Genomic DNA, 13,144 nt, shown 5'->3' on the forward strand with positions numbered 1-13,144 from the left:
ATAAATATGAAGTTTATTTACTTCAAATAGGTATAATGTTGTTTGCTAAACAGATTTTATTTACTCATCAGTATTATAGCCATTTATATCAAAGGACAGATTTTTTTGTTTGTTGTTTTTCCATATTTTTGCTGAAATGTAACCATCTGAAATGCACACTGAAATAACTTCCATGCAAGAATAGTTAAGCCCAACCTCTGGTCTTTAAAGGAAGGGCAAAGAATCCTTTTAAACTACTGTGAAGAACTGCTACTTTTCAGGTTGTTGTCAAGGATACTGGACACATAGAACACAATCATTGCTATCAAAGAAGCATCAGAGGTGAAAGTTTCCATGAGCATATAGATGACAGACTGCATTTCTGACCTGTTCTCAGAAAATAAATAGAATATCTCTTGCACAAACACGTGGTAACTCTAGGACTGGTTTTGATTTTAATGATGGCAACAATTGTGCAGAGAATCCAGACCAGGATGAGCAATTCTGTATATTTTTAATTCCTTTTAGGAGTAAAATCAGAATTCCACTGCAGAAGCTGGATTTACATTAAATAACAAGTTGTGTGTGTTTGTGTCTGTGTGAGCAGGAGTGGGAAAAGAAAATTCTAAGATGCTTTGAATGTGTCCCAGAGCAGTAGCTTGGGCTCTCTCTTGTATTTTTATATAGTTATCAGTGGATGTGTATTTAAGGCAACTTCAGAGTTTACAGTAATTTTTTAAGAAAGATAAATAATTTTCACAGATGAATAAACCATGCAAGGTTTGAAAAATGGAAAAGTTTGTCAGACTGCGAGCAGCATTTCTGGTCAGCAGAACTGAGATCCAGTGATTATTAGGCAGATTCCAGGAGGTTTCCAAAAGAAAGAGAAGGAGTCAAAAGATTTTGTAGCAGGGAAAGGGACAGGTAAAACAAAAATCAGTTATAAATATATCTTAAAAATACTTCAGAATTATTAATTTTATTCACATTGTTATTCACACTACTTTTTTCCCCTCTGAGGTGTATTCCAGATAAATGCAAATAGCAGGACAAGTAACATTTCCAGTTTCATCAACTGCAGTGATTTCATAAAAAGCTTTAAGCAAGTAATTTCTCTCTCAGATGTATTCTCATAACGTTTCTCTCCACCTTCAGATACACATGCCATAAGCCGAGCAAGGTATAAGAAATAAGTATATATATCATAATATAACTTTCAAACTTGACAGTCAGTCGTAACATGAAATCTTCCAGACAAGAGAGGTTACAGGTACAAGCTTTCTATCTGCTGAAATGTCTCTGCTGTAAGGCTTCTTGTTTCCTAGCTTGCTTTGAGTATACTTAAAGTCTTCATTGTGAAAGCCAAGTTATCACATAGATACTTCTTGCAGGAAGCATTCATATAAATTTCTTCTTGTAGTGCAAAGCAGAGAATTTCTGAACATGGGGCTTGAAACATTAGTTGCATTCAGTTAGGAGAAGTTACCTACATTTCTTTTCACTTAAGTCATTCCCTTCCTCTTTAATGCCTCCACATCCACTTCAGGGACAGGTAGCTTAATTTCTATCATCTGTAGCTTTACAGAGTATTAGCTTTGCTACACATGCCAATGATTGAGCTATGCTAGATGTGCTTGAAAAAGCCTGCAACCTACAGTGCTCATTCAGGAAACTTGGAGTGAAGTAAATCCATATGTGTATTAGAAAGTCAGTGTTCAGATAGGGCTCATGCTCTCTGGGTCTTGGGGCTTTCATGCACAATCCTTATTTGAAGAGCTGCAGCAGTGATAGGATTTTTGATAACAAAATGTGTAGTATGCTCATAGTTCAACGCTGGCATTTTGATGCTTCAAAAAAAAAGTTTTCATTTGGTTAGACATTCATAACATTTTCCTACCCTGACAATTTCTTTAAAAGACTCTTAAATAGAAATAATACATATAAATAAACAGAAATCTCCCTCTAAGATTCTGTGTTAGAATTCACTTACAAATGCTGTATTTTCCGGAAATTTTGTGTAACATTGTCAAAAAACCAATCCTAATCAATATAGGTTTTTCACTGAATTGTTTGGCTGCTCCAAAGCACTTGAAGAATAAAAATAACCTCTTATAAAATACCATCTGACTTTTTCATAGTCTGTGATTCAGAAACCATCACATTTGTCACAAATTCATGCACAGTCAGCATCTAGATAGGCTGTCAGATGTATGTGATATATACATGAACTAGAACCAGAAACCACAGTGTCTAATCCTATTCCCTTTACTTGCATAAAATCTAACCATTTCATCTCGCTGGAATAAAGAAAAGCATATCAAGTAGGATTTTACATAGCTGCATTTCATATACAGCCTGACAACTGGGCCAGGCTAGTAGCTGTAATTTTAATCGGTTTGCCATTTATACCACTGTATTTCAACAGCAATTTACAAAGTAAACATTGAGTAATGCTAAAAGAAAATCTCTGTTTAAACACCTGAAACATTTAAGGCAATACACAGAACTAATAGATATGAAATGGAGTGAGATAGCACTTTCTAGTTACAGTTAAAGCATTGACCATGTCATGCAAGTTCTTCTAGGTTATTCTTCATGAGATGTTCCTCAGAAATCCAGTCTTAACTTTGCAAGAATATGAAACAGAATTTGACATCTAAGTTTGTAATACTGTGCCTTTTCAGGGTAATTATTCATATATTTATGTTAGTTCTCTTGTATAATAGTGCATTGAGGTACGCAGCTTCAGTTGACTACCCTTGACTTTGAGACTTTACCATTCATTTCACATACCATGCCCAAGAGATTAGCTAAAATAGCCTGAATTTCCTGTGTTCATTTAGGTGGTCATTTTTGAAAATTTCTCAGGAAACACTGTTTTGTTCCCCAATTGTCCATTTTTTCTAACAGTCCAGGTATGTTTAGGTAGCAGTCATTCAAGTGGTCTGAAGGAAATTTTTCAGTGGAAGATACTTGGTCTTACTGTCACAGTTCAGTCTCCTCGCACTCAGTTGAAAGCAGAAAATGATAAATGCTGTACCCTGGCCAATACTCAGCATTCAGCGAATGGAGAGGCTGCCGTCTCACATGTCAGAGCAGACAACTGTCTTGAAGGGTGGGTACTCTCAAGCTGTGGCTACAATTTTAACTTAATCAGCCTTCTTGGAAATGAATCATAGTCCCTTTGAGGATGCAGGTTCCTGCTCGTGCCCTGGTGTACCGAGCAGCTGCCACTGAATCATTTTCATCAGCCACTCCTTCATGTTAACCTTAATTTGCTAGCCATAAAAATGGTAAGAAAGTACTCCCTCCCAGCCCTCTCGCTGATACTTCTTTATTTAAAATACTGCTCAGTATTTTTCAAACTTTATTATTATTTGATTAAATTGATTTAACCAATGACCTCTACTTATTTATCTCCTTATTTGTTTTAAAAATGAAATTTGAATCACAGTTGCTTTAAAGCAAGAGAGAGACAACTTGGAGGTCTGCCTAATGTTACATACATGTAATTTTTTCTTACTACTTGGCTTCTTTCTTATATCTTGTTGTAATTTTCTTAGTTACCAATTGATTAGTGTGCATCTTTGGGAAAGGTACTAAATTTCATCAAATGTCAAGGTACCAATCTAAAAAACAGATATAATAAATCATCCTGTATCAAGCTGATGATGCTTAACTGTGTTTGTACAACATTTGACTTTCTCAGATGAAAACACACTGCGCTGTTAGACTACTGCTATTCTAAACTCTGCAAGTGAAATACAGTCTTCTTTCTTAGGTCTACTGTGAATAAAAACTACTGTCATTAGTTCTGCTGCATGCACACAAAACTGATCAAAACGATAGAAAAATCAGGTCCAGTACACTAGAAAGTAATATCATTTTAGTAGCTTGAAATATAATATTATTGTAACAGTAACACAGAAGACATTTGACAGGTGTAGAGAAGATCAAACTTCTTTCTGTTTCAAATGACTAATCAGAGAAATTCCTCAGAACCTCCAGAGTTGAGAGCAGTTGCATCCATTTTCAATTACTTGATTTCTTTTCTTCTTTTTCTTTTTTTTTTTCCCCCCAAAGAAATTAGGAACAGAAGCTTCTAGTTCAAACTGAAAACATGTCTTAGTGTGCTTGGAATTCATCCACATCTGCCACAGTATTTTGTCTATCCCTAAACGCTTTTCTTTTCATGATTAATTTGTATGGTATGATACAATTAAATGCACTTCCCATGGAGCATCGAGGAAGTCTGGCTGTCTCTTTGGATAACTTTTTCAGACTATTTAACACCAGCATGTCTGCTTGGCATAGTATCATAAAGGGATAGACAACATTCCATGTATATGTTTTGCTATGTTTCTGCAAATAAATAGTTTCTAAAAATAGATTTAAAAAGTAAAATTTTAGCATACTGATTGAAGCTGTAGAACGGTGCTGCTTAGCCATTTTCATAAGATTTTCTTTATAACGTTTCCTTTAGAATATTTTCTGTAACATACATGTAATAGCTAACATGTCACACTTGCTCATTTAGGAAGTGCAGAAGATAACTTTCTCTGCTTTAAATAACCACACTCACCTGTTACAAAACGGGACATAAGGCCTCTCAGTCAAAACTTTTTAGCCCCTCAGAACTGGAGATACAGCAAGGGTCTTGCTTTATTTAATTCAATTTTCTGTCTATGGCAATACTGACTAGCGAAATTACTCCCAACAATTAAATCGTTCTGATTTCAGTCACTTTCAACCAACTCCTGCCTGGGTAGGAAAGATGAGTGCTTACTGCTGTTTTTCGTTTTTAAGGAAGGGGCACTGGGCTGTGCCACTGGCCAGCTCTGGCGGCTGCCCGTGCCGGCTGCTGGGGCCGTTCCCGATGGACACTCGTTCCGGGCGCTGGCGAGTCCCCGTCAACCCTCCAGCCGGCGTGAGCAGCGTCTGGCAACCAGGCCTGGCCCGCCCGATGTAACACTGTTTGTAATGAGAAATCTAAACAGGGAATGGCAGCGAGGCATGACAGGAATGTGTTTCCATTGGAGAAGCCCGTGCAGAGAAAAAGCATAAGCAAAGCCATGTCCAGAAGGCCTTTCAGCTGGCCAGCACGGAAGACTGATGTTATTGTACACGGGCTGTCACGCTGCCAGCCCTCCCTCACGGGTTTGTTTTCTCTCATGCTCTCCCTCTCCCTCTCCCTCTCCCCTCTCCCCTGCCTTCCTCCCGGGGCCGGCTGTTTGCTCAGGTGGACAGTGACACCGTTTGGAACGAGCTGCACTCGGCCGGGGCGGCACGCATGGCGGTGGGCTGTGTCATCGAGCTGGCGGCCCGCGTGGCCTCCCGGGAGCTGAAGGTGAGGTCCGGGCCGCGCCGTGGGTGGGAGCTCCGGGCGGGCCGGGAGCGCGGGGGTCTGAAGGCAGGCGTTGTTCCAGCGCTCTGCTCCGGAGAGGGTGGCGGGAGGGCAGCTCGGAGGGCGGTCACGAAGGTGTGGCAGTGCGTGAGCTGGAGCAGCCGTGAGTAGTTCCAGCGCAGAGGTGCTGCAGCCTGAGCTGAAGTCATTCATGGCACTCACATCTCCGGCGGCGCTGGCTTTGAAGTCAGTTTTTTTGTTTTATTTTGTTTATTTGCTTTTTGTTTGGTTTTGTTTGTTTGTTTGTTTTTAATATGGTTATTTAGTCACGTACGTAACCTCAGGATACCACCCAGCGAGAGGGGAGGCAGGCAGCAGTCCAGGAGGAAGAGGAGGGCGCTGGGCCGGGAGGTGCCCGGCTGCCAGGCTGCCTGCCCCGAGAGCTCCGCCCGGGCCCCCTTCCTGCTGCTATCTCCGTGCCGCGCGATCTGCAAGGCATGATGTACGGAACCCAAATTATCCCCAGTCTAAACAATTTATAAAAGCTCCAGACCTGACAGACTTTGACATTTTATTTGGTATTTTAACGGCCCCGTTTAAAGGTACACCATATGCAGCCGGAGTGCAGGCTTGCCCCAATAAACATTGTTGGAGCGAACATATCTCCTTAATGAAACTGTTTATTCACTTTCCAGTCCACGTACTAATGGATTCAGTCCTATTTCCAGAATCAAGATGGAACTAAATATTTTAGAATAAGCATGGCGTGATGATTTTTAAAATTCTGAATTTTACTTGGATTTGAGAATTTTCTTCCTGTGTGTCTGTTATTTTGGTCAAAATATGTTAGCTATCTATTTGCAAATGGGTACATTCATTTATATACATATATGGATAGATACATAACATATAGGCATATAAATGACTGCATGCTCAGGTGAAACGCAGTACTATAGCTCTGACACAATTGAGTGCAGTTACTAAACTTTCACGTTCAGACAATGAAATGCTTAGCCAGATACTACACAAAGTGTACAAATTTTGAAATCTCAGATCAGGAACACAGTGCATGATATGGGATCCTCTTGTGAATCCTGCCTCATGGGTGCATCATCCCCTTTAAGATTTTGTGGGCACAGTAGGATGCATAACTCACTGTACATGATTCCCACCCAACAGGACTAATGAAAGTGAAATTTTTTTTAATCTTGTTTTTATCTTTGGCAAGTGTAGGACACACGGCAGTCTCTAAGGCAGTTAAAAGCAAGTTTTGATAAGAAGAATGTGTGTGCACTTAACATGAGCAGGAGTCTGCTGCAGAATCTTTACAACTTACCTCTGTTTGTATGTTTCACAGTTTGAATGCTCTTGCTTATTTATGTGTGTGATAGCTGAAAAGAATCAAACATTGCCATTGTGAGATTTCACTTGCTGTTGGTATTGCAGCAGTCTTTAAAAAGATACTTTATATCTAAATATTTTATATTTAGTAGTACTGATATGTGGTTTACTATAACATTGTTGTTGATCCTAAGTAGAAGCTTTTTCTGCAATGCAGAGAATTGTACCGGTCTCGTGCAACTTGTAGTTGAGACATAGGAAAAGTAATTGTTAAGTAGATATGCCCAGTTTTGATTTGTAGCAAATCATCAAGAAAACAGAAATTGAAAGGATTTGCTATGAAAGAATATTGGGAATACTCCTGCCATTCCTATAGGTGTTTATCTAACATGCTCCTAGACTTCCAGGATGAAGCCCAATGACTTACATGGTAGTATGGCATCCGAATGAACTATAAATCTGCAGGTGATATTTTTAATTTAGGGTTATGGAAAGGTTATTAATGCCTGACTGACAGAAGAAAAGAATGCTAGAAGAAGTTCTGTAAATGCAATGATTCTGCCATTATTTTGCCAGTCTTCCTATGCTTGCTTTGTCACTGCATCTGTACAAAACCAGGGTTTGCTAGCAAATTTTCTCCCAATACCCTTATATGGTAAATGGCATTAGGGCAGATTTTTGTACTGTATTCTGGAGTTTTCTACATGGTGTTCAGGATGAAACTGTAGGTAGCTGTAAGATTTTAGACCCAAGATCTGTATGTTCCAGTTTACCTTTATGCCTGTACGTGTTCCATTTCCATCTTGCTGCCATTTTTTCTCTAGAAAAATAAGTGTTGCATTGAATAACTGTTTGTATTAGGGAAAATACCGATTCTGTAGGGTACTTGTGAGGTATTTGATCCTCATCTGAGGGTAAGAAAGTGAAGCTGACCACTTTCATGTGCATTCACTGAGCAAATATGCATGTGAAGTAACCATTTGAGGCCTGTGTTGTGAGCGCTGAGTGGGAGGATTAAGCTCTGATGGGAATCTGGAGTGATCTGCTACAGCCTCAGAATTTTTGGATGACAAAAAAAGCGCCTTCCGAGAATTGTATGCAAGCTACCACAGCTCTGCAACATGTAAACAGCAAGATGAGAGCAGTAGAGAAACACACTGTAGTTGTTCTCTGGATGTTTGTCACCATGGGTTGCTATCAGATGGTGTACTGTCAGTTTGGTGTCATCTTAAGAAAAAAGGTAAATTATGAAACAGGGCATACTGGTTTCTCTGAGAAGAGCTGCATGTTCTGAAGTTCACAGTGGCAGATTTACAATACACAGAAAGGACTAACCACAGAGCAGTGCTTCAGATTGCAGCCAAGGAGGCAGTGGATTATCTCCCCACTGCACTGGAGAATCACAGATGCCTTTTTCTGAAACAGCCATGGTGATGTTAGGATAATCTCAGAGGAGAATTATCTAGTGTTGACAAAGTTTTGAGACAAGAAGCCTCAGGAATGAGATGCCTAAGTATTTATTTTTAACAAGTGCTTTTCCAACGTAAGAACTATTGAATTTTTCAGTGTAGTTAGGTATGAGCAACCCAAATATTTTTTACATTTTTATGAATTAATATATATGTTTTAATAAAGTCTAACATGTTTTCCTAAAGTTAAATTATTTTATAGACATGAGTGCAATCAAAAGTGAAATTTTTTACTGTACTTCCTATCTAGAGTGTAGAAACTAACAAACATAAACTGTCCTGTATTGACTGGCATATGACATTTAAAGTTCATTTCAGGAAGGACGGGACATTTCAATTTCTATGCTTATTCCTTGGTCTCTCTCATATCATTTGCTATTGTATAGAGTGATAGTTATAGGTTGGAACTATAGGTACATGCTGCTGAGAAAAAAGTTGAGACTACAAAATAAACCATGAAAGCCTGCAGAACAATTGTGAGATTCACTACAGAGCTGGGCATGAGTCAAACTCATATGCAAGGCAAAGGTTTTTTACTTTGTTCTGGATTTCCTGAGACTATCAGTCCCATTTCACACAAGTCTCATTGAGAACAGCAACTTCTTGTTTATCTGATTTGGATGGCGTTCAAAAACTGACCACGAGTTAAGAGTTCTCTTCACTGTAGTTCAGACCCCTTGTGAGACATTAGATTTCTTTGATCTCTTTGACTAATGAGGAAAGCATCGATACGACAGTACAAGGGATGAAAAACAGTTTGGTTTACTGAAATTCTATTGCTACCACAATAGTAAGTTATTGTGGTGGTGCCGGTTTTTTGTTTGTTTGCTTTGTTATTGTTGGTTTTTTAATCAGAACAAATTGTCTCTTCTCTGAGGAGCCAATCTGGATGGTTTTTATTTGATTACATCCAACTGTCAAAATTAAACATTTTGGGGCGTTGCTTAACAGTATAATGAGTACTCATGGATATCTATTTGAAACACTTTCGAGATACTATTTAATAGAGAATAAAGAATTACACCAGTGAAATATAAAGTACTATACATGTGATGTTATACTGAATTGAATGCTGTGCTTTTGCTTTTTTCATGAATTTATTTACATGTCTGATGAATGTCATCTTGGTAACGTTACAACAGGAGATGAGCCTAAGTATTTCATGAAGGTTACTCTATTTTAAGGTTTTTATAATTAGAAGAGCTGCTGATGCGCAATGAGGTATTTATGTTATATGGAATTAGTGCCACGTCTCTCGTCTGTCTGTTTTATATATCTACCTTTTCTCCTTTCTAATTTCCCAACAAATTTATGTAGATAGCTTTTAATAGTCTACTGGCTGGCCATAGATGTTTAGAAGAGGCAAGTATGTGGATTCCACCAGACATTAGCTATAGCCAGTAAATAATTTTATCAGATAAGAGAAGTCTTATGCTATATTCCTTGGGACTTGGGGAAGAAATACAAGTAGTGCCCTGCATATGATTTTTTGCCTGCAGCATAGCTCATGAACTTGGCTCATGAATCATTGTCTCTAGCCTCTGCCTAATGACCAGACTTTTAGAGAGAGGGCCCTAAAAGATCTGCATCTGCAGAGAGAGCATTTCTTTCCTAAAAGTGTCTGCTAAGGATCTCGTTCCTCTCTCATTGCCACGGGGAGTGGCACTGGGAGTTGCTGTCCTGCCTTCCCATTTGTTTCAGACTGGCCCAACTGCTTCCCTTACATGTTCAGCTCAGTTCATCTCCCCTCCCTGCTGTTGTGCTACTTCACTCACAGGCAACAAGGCACCAAGAGACTCTCCCCTTGCCTAGATGTGTCTGTCCTACGCAGCAGGTACTTCCCTCCTGCTGCCCAGCTGGATGAGTGCAGAGGTTGTCCAAATCCCACATTAGACAAGTCTCAGAGGAAAACAAGGAGAGTTTCTGCATCTGCGGTCCTTTAAGTTTCAGATTTCCTTTACTGTAGTTCCTCTGGAACTCTTAGAGCTTCCAAAGAATCTCACCGTTAGGACTTAGCTTGCCAAATTCTTGTGTGTTTTTTCCTGAAAGAGTTTAAAGTGCTAATATTTTCATTTTGTTAACCAAATTATGCAAACTGATGCTACCATTTGTTTTGTTGCCATATATTAGGTGTTTATGAAATGGTTAATACTACATTTAAGCACTTGGAATTCAGATAGTTTATTACGTTGTTATGATAATTTTCCAGTAATTATACTTTGTAGAATAATGTCCTTCAAAATTTTATTTGTTCTTGTAATGGTGGTTTTATTGTGTGTTGTTTTGTGAACACAGCATGTGTCTACATTTCTTTTCTGATAACAAATTGTACGTTTCTCTGGCTGTCCCTTGATAGCTTAAAATTGACAGGAAGGTATAAAAGTTGTACAGTTGAAAAATATAATTTAAATAGAGTATATTTAATAAGAACTTCTTTTTGCAATGGAAAATGACTTTACATCATCATTGGTAACTCAGTGCCAGAGCAGTCCATGGAACTACTGAAAATCCAAAGGAACATTTCTGAAACATTTTTCTTCAGCCTCAGATGACCCTCTTCAGTACTATTATAAGCTGGAATTAATTATTTTAAGTACAGAACCCATAATAAGGATTACTGTCTAGTTCACGTTTCATATCCTTTAAATATGTCAGTGTTGGTGATGCCAACACTCTTTTCTGTAAGAGAAACACATAGTGTCATATATTTTTAATTTGACCAATTTGAAACAGAAGAGACCTACACAATAAACTATCAAGAGTTTATAGGACTTGTATGATTATTCCATGTTTAAAAAAAAAAATAAAAAGGAAAGAAAAGAACAACTTTGAATGAATTAAGAAGCAATTTTCCAAAAGAGGACCCAAGAAAAAAGGCACATGAGTTAAAAACATGGTCTGAGACTATCCTGAATAACCACTTCAGCTGAATCAAGTGAAGCATAAGGCCTTTTTCTTCCTTATCATATGTATGTGTGCGCACACACACATGTAAAATTGCCCTGCTGGTATTTAGGGGTCATTTAACAGAATGAAAGCAAATTGAAATGAGTTTCCTCCAAACCATAATCTGATACATTCCTGGGATGGTTCTTTTTGGTAAGTCAGGTTGAATCAATACCAAAATAAACCTCCTGTGTTTGGTCATTGCTACTCTGGTGTCTTTATATAATCCACAATGACTTAAATTGAACCTGAAAATCTCATTCCAAGTGAGCTTGGTTTTTACTGTTCTCAAGGCCTTTGTCACACAGGGCTGTGAAGGAATCATCATGTGGTAAGTAGCACTAATCTAGTGAATAAACAGAAATAGCTTAATCAACTTTCTCCTCTCCCCATGTTCTTAGTTTTCTAGTCTTAAAAATATTCTGTTTAAAAATCTTCAGCTGTCTTTCACAGCTCTACTGCTATGTTTTCTTGGAGCAAAAAACTAAAATGAATTATCATTCTAAAGATATAATAAACAAAAAGATCTGAAAACAAATGTCTTCCTAGTCCTACAGTGCCCTTCCTCCAGTAAAGCTTCAGGCCAGCAAATTTCCATGCCTGCCTGAACAACATAAAACCCCATACAGCTCCTCTGGTAACCTACAAAAATCTCCTGGCCTGGAAAGTGCTCTGTGCTCAAGTGCCTGCTGGACAGTATTTCTCCTGCAAGCCCTGCCCTACCCTTGTTTCTACGTCCCTGCCCTATAAAACTCTTCCTCTGCCTTAAAAAAAAATTCTAATTGTGATGGCCACAGAAAGAGGCATTTTTCCACACCTAGACACAGCATTTTTAACAGTGCATAGTGTGTAAGAAACAGTAAGAAATCAATGCTTATTTTACTACCGTTAAAGATATGGTTGATAAAAGCCATCAATCAAAATTAGCAGTGAAATCTTTTAGATCGAAGTTTGTATTCTTTGCTTTTACAAAGTTACAAAAATTGCAAGATGTCATATGAAACCATCTCTTATATATTTTATCCCAGCAATTATGGTTATATTTATAGCTGAATGACTGTTATTATTTCATATAATCATACAACTTTAATTATATGTGTGGTACATAGCTTATCTCCATGACCACTCTGTAGTTAAAACTCTCTCTCTGCTTTCTTTCCCAATATAGTTAACATTAGTTGTGGCTAAACAGGCCATCGTGGTTGTATATAAGTTAGTCTGCAAGCACCAACTTTTCATGTGTATTTTCTGGTGCTGTCCTCTTAGACCTTCAGGAAAGCAGACAGGGTACTCTTTGTTTCTGTCAGAGTTAGATGTTTAATGTCCATTTCTGTGTTCTTGGCCTCTAGTAGCTTCCTCTGCAAAACAAAATGGTATTTCCTTCTGTCCTTTACTGTTTTCTTGGCAAATGTACAGGCTTCTAATACTGCTTTGTTAAATCACAGGTTCTTCCTCACTGCATTCGCAGACCCCCAGGGTCAGATACTGGCTCCTGCTCTGGCAGTATGAGTAGCTTGCAAAATTGTCCTGAACAGGTACCCAAGGATAGTCTCAGCCTTATACCACTCCCCCTTTTGCTTACCCTCCCTGATGGGTGGCATAGTTTGGGATTGTGTTACAACGTAAGTGGCACTGGTAAGAATAGGATTATCTTCTTGCTGGTACCAGTTGCAGGGGCATTCTTGTAGGCAGCCAAGACTTAAAGCAGCCATATGTTTGTTATTGTAGGAGTTGACTAAGCCAGATATAGCAGGGTTAAAGATGGTCACTTCAGGGACTACACCTGTTGGATACACTGTATGAACTGCCTTTTAAATATAAAGAAATATATAGAAATATAAAGCAATAGTTTTTCTATAACTTCATAAGAATATGAAGTTATATATATAAAACAAAAGGAATAAAAGTTTTGATAGGAAAAACGGATACAATTTTGTATAATAACTAAAAAAGTTTCTCCAAAGAAAGTAAGTATTAGATGCAGTGATTTGATTCTTATCCCGAAACCTGTACACACTGAAGCAAAAATAAAACACTTCCATTAAAAACAAGTGCAAGTCCAAGA

The 13,144-nt window shown here is 38.3% G+C and overlaps 1 protein-coding gene across 13 annotated transcripts in view; it reads left to right on the forward strand.

Annotated features, from left to right (window-relative positions):
- Positions 1–13,144, forward strand: part of HDAC9 (histone deacetylase 9) — a 461,802-nt gene that overhangs the window by 343,694 nt on the left and 104,964 nt on the right. For all 13 annotated transcript variants that reach the window (XR_003570509.1, XM_027877926.1, XM_027877927.1 and 10 more), the window contains one exon: positions 5,219–5,326. Coding sequence is in view for 12 of the 13 variants with exons in the window: in XM_027877926.1 (XP_027733727.1) it covers positions 5,219–5,326 (108 nt within the window). In the remaining variant the exon portion in view is untranslated. The remainder of the gene's footprint in view (positions 1–5,218; positions 5,327–13,144) is intronic.

This window comes from Empidonax traillii, unplaced genomic scaffold, assembly GCF_003031625.1.
Source record: "Empidonax traillii isolate 1590-97213 ecotype Southwest subspecies unplaced genomic scaffold, ASM303162v1 scaffold35:size4298261, whole genome shotgun sequence".
Classification (NCBI taxonomy): Eukaryota; Metazoa; Chordata; class Aves; order Passeriformes; family Tyrannidae; genus Empidonax; species Empidonax traillii.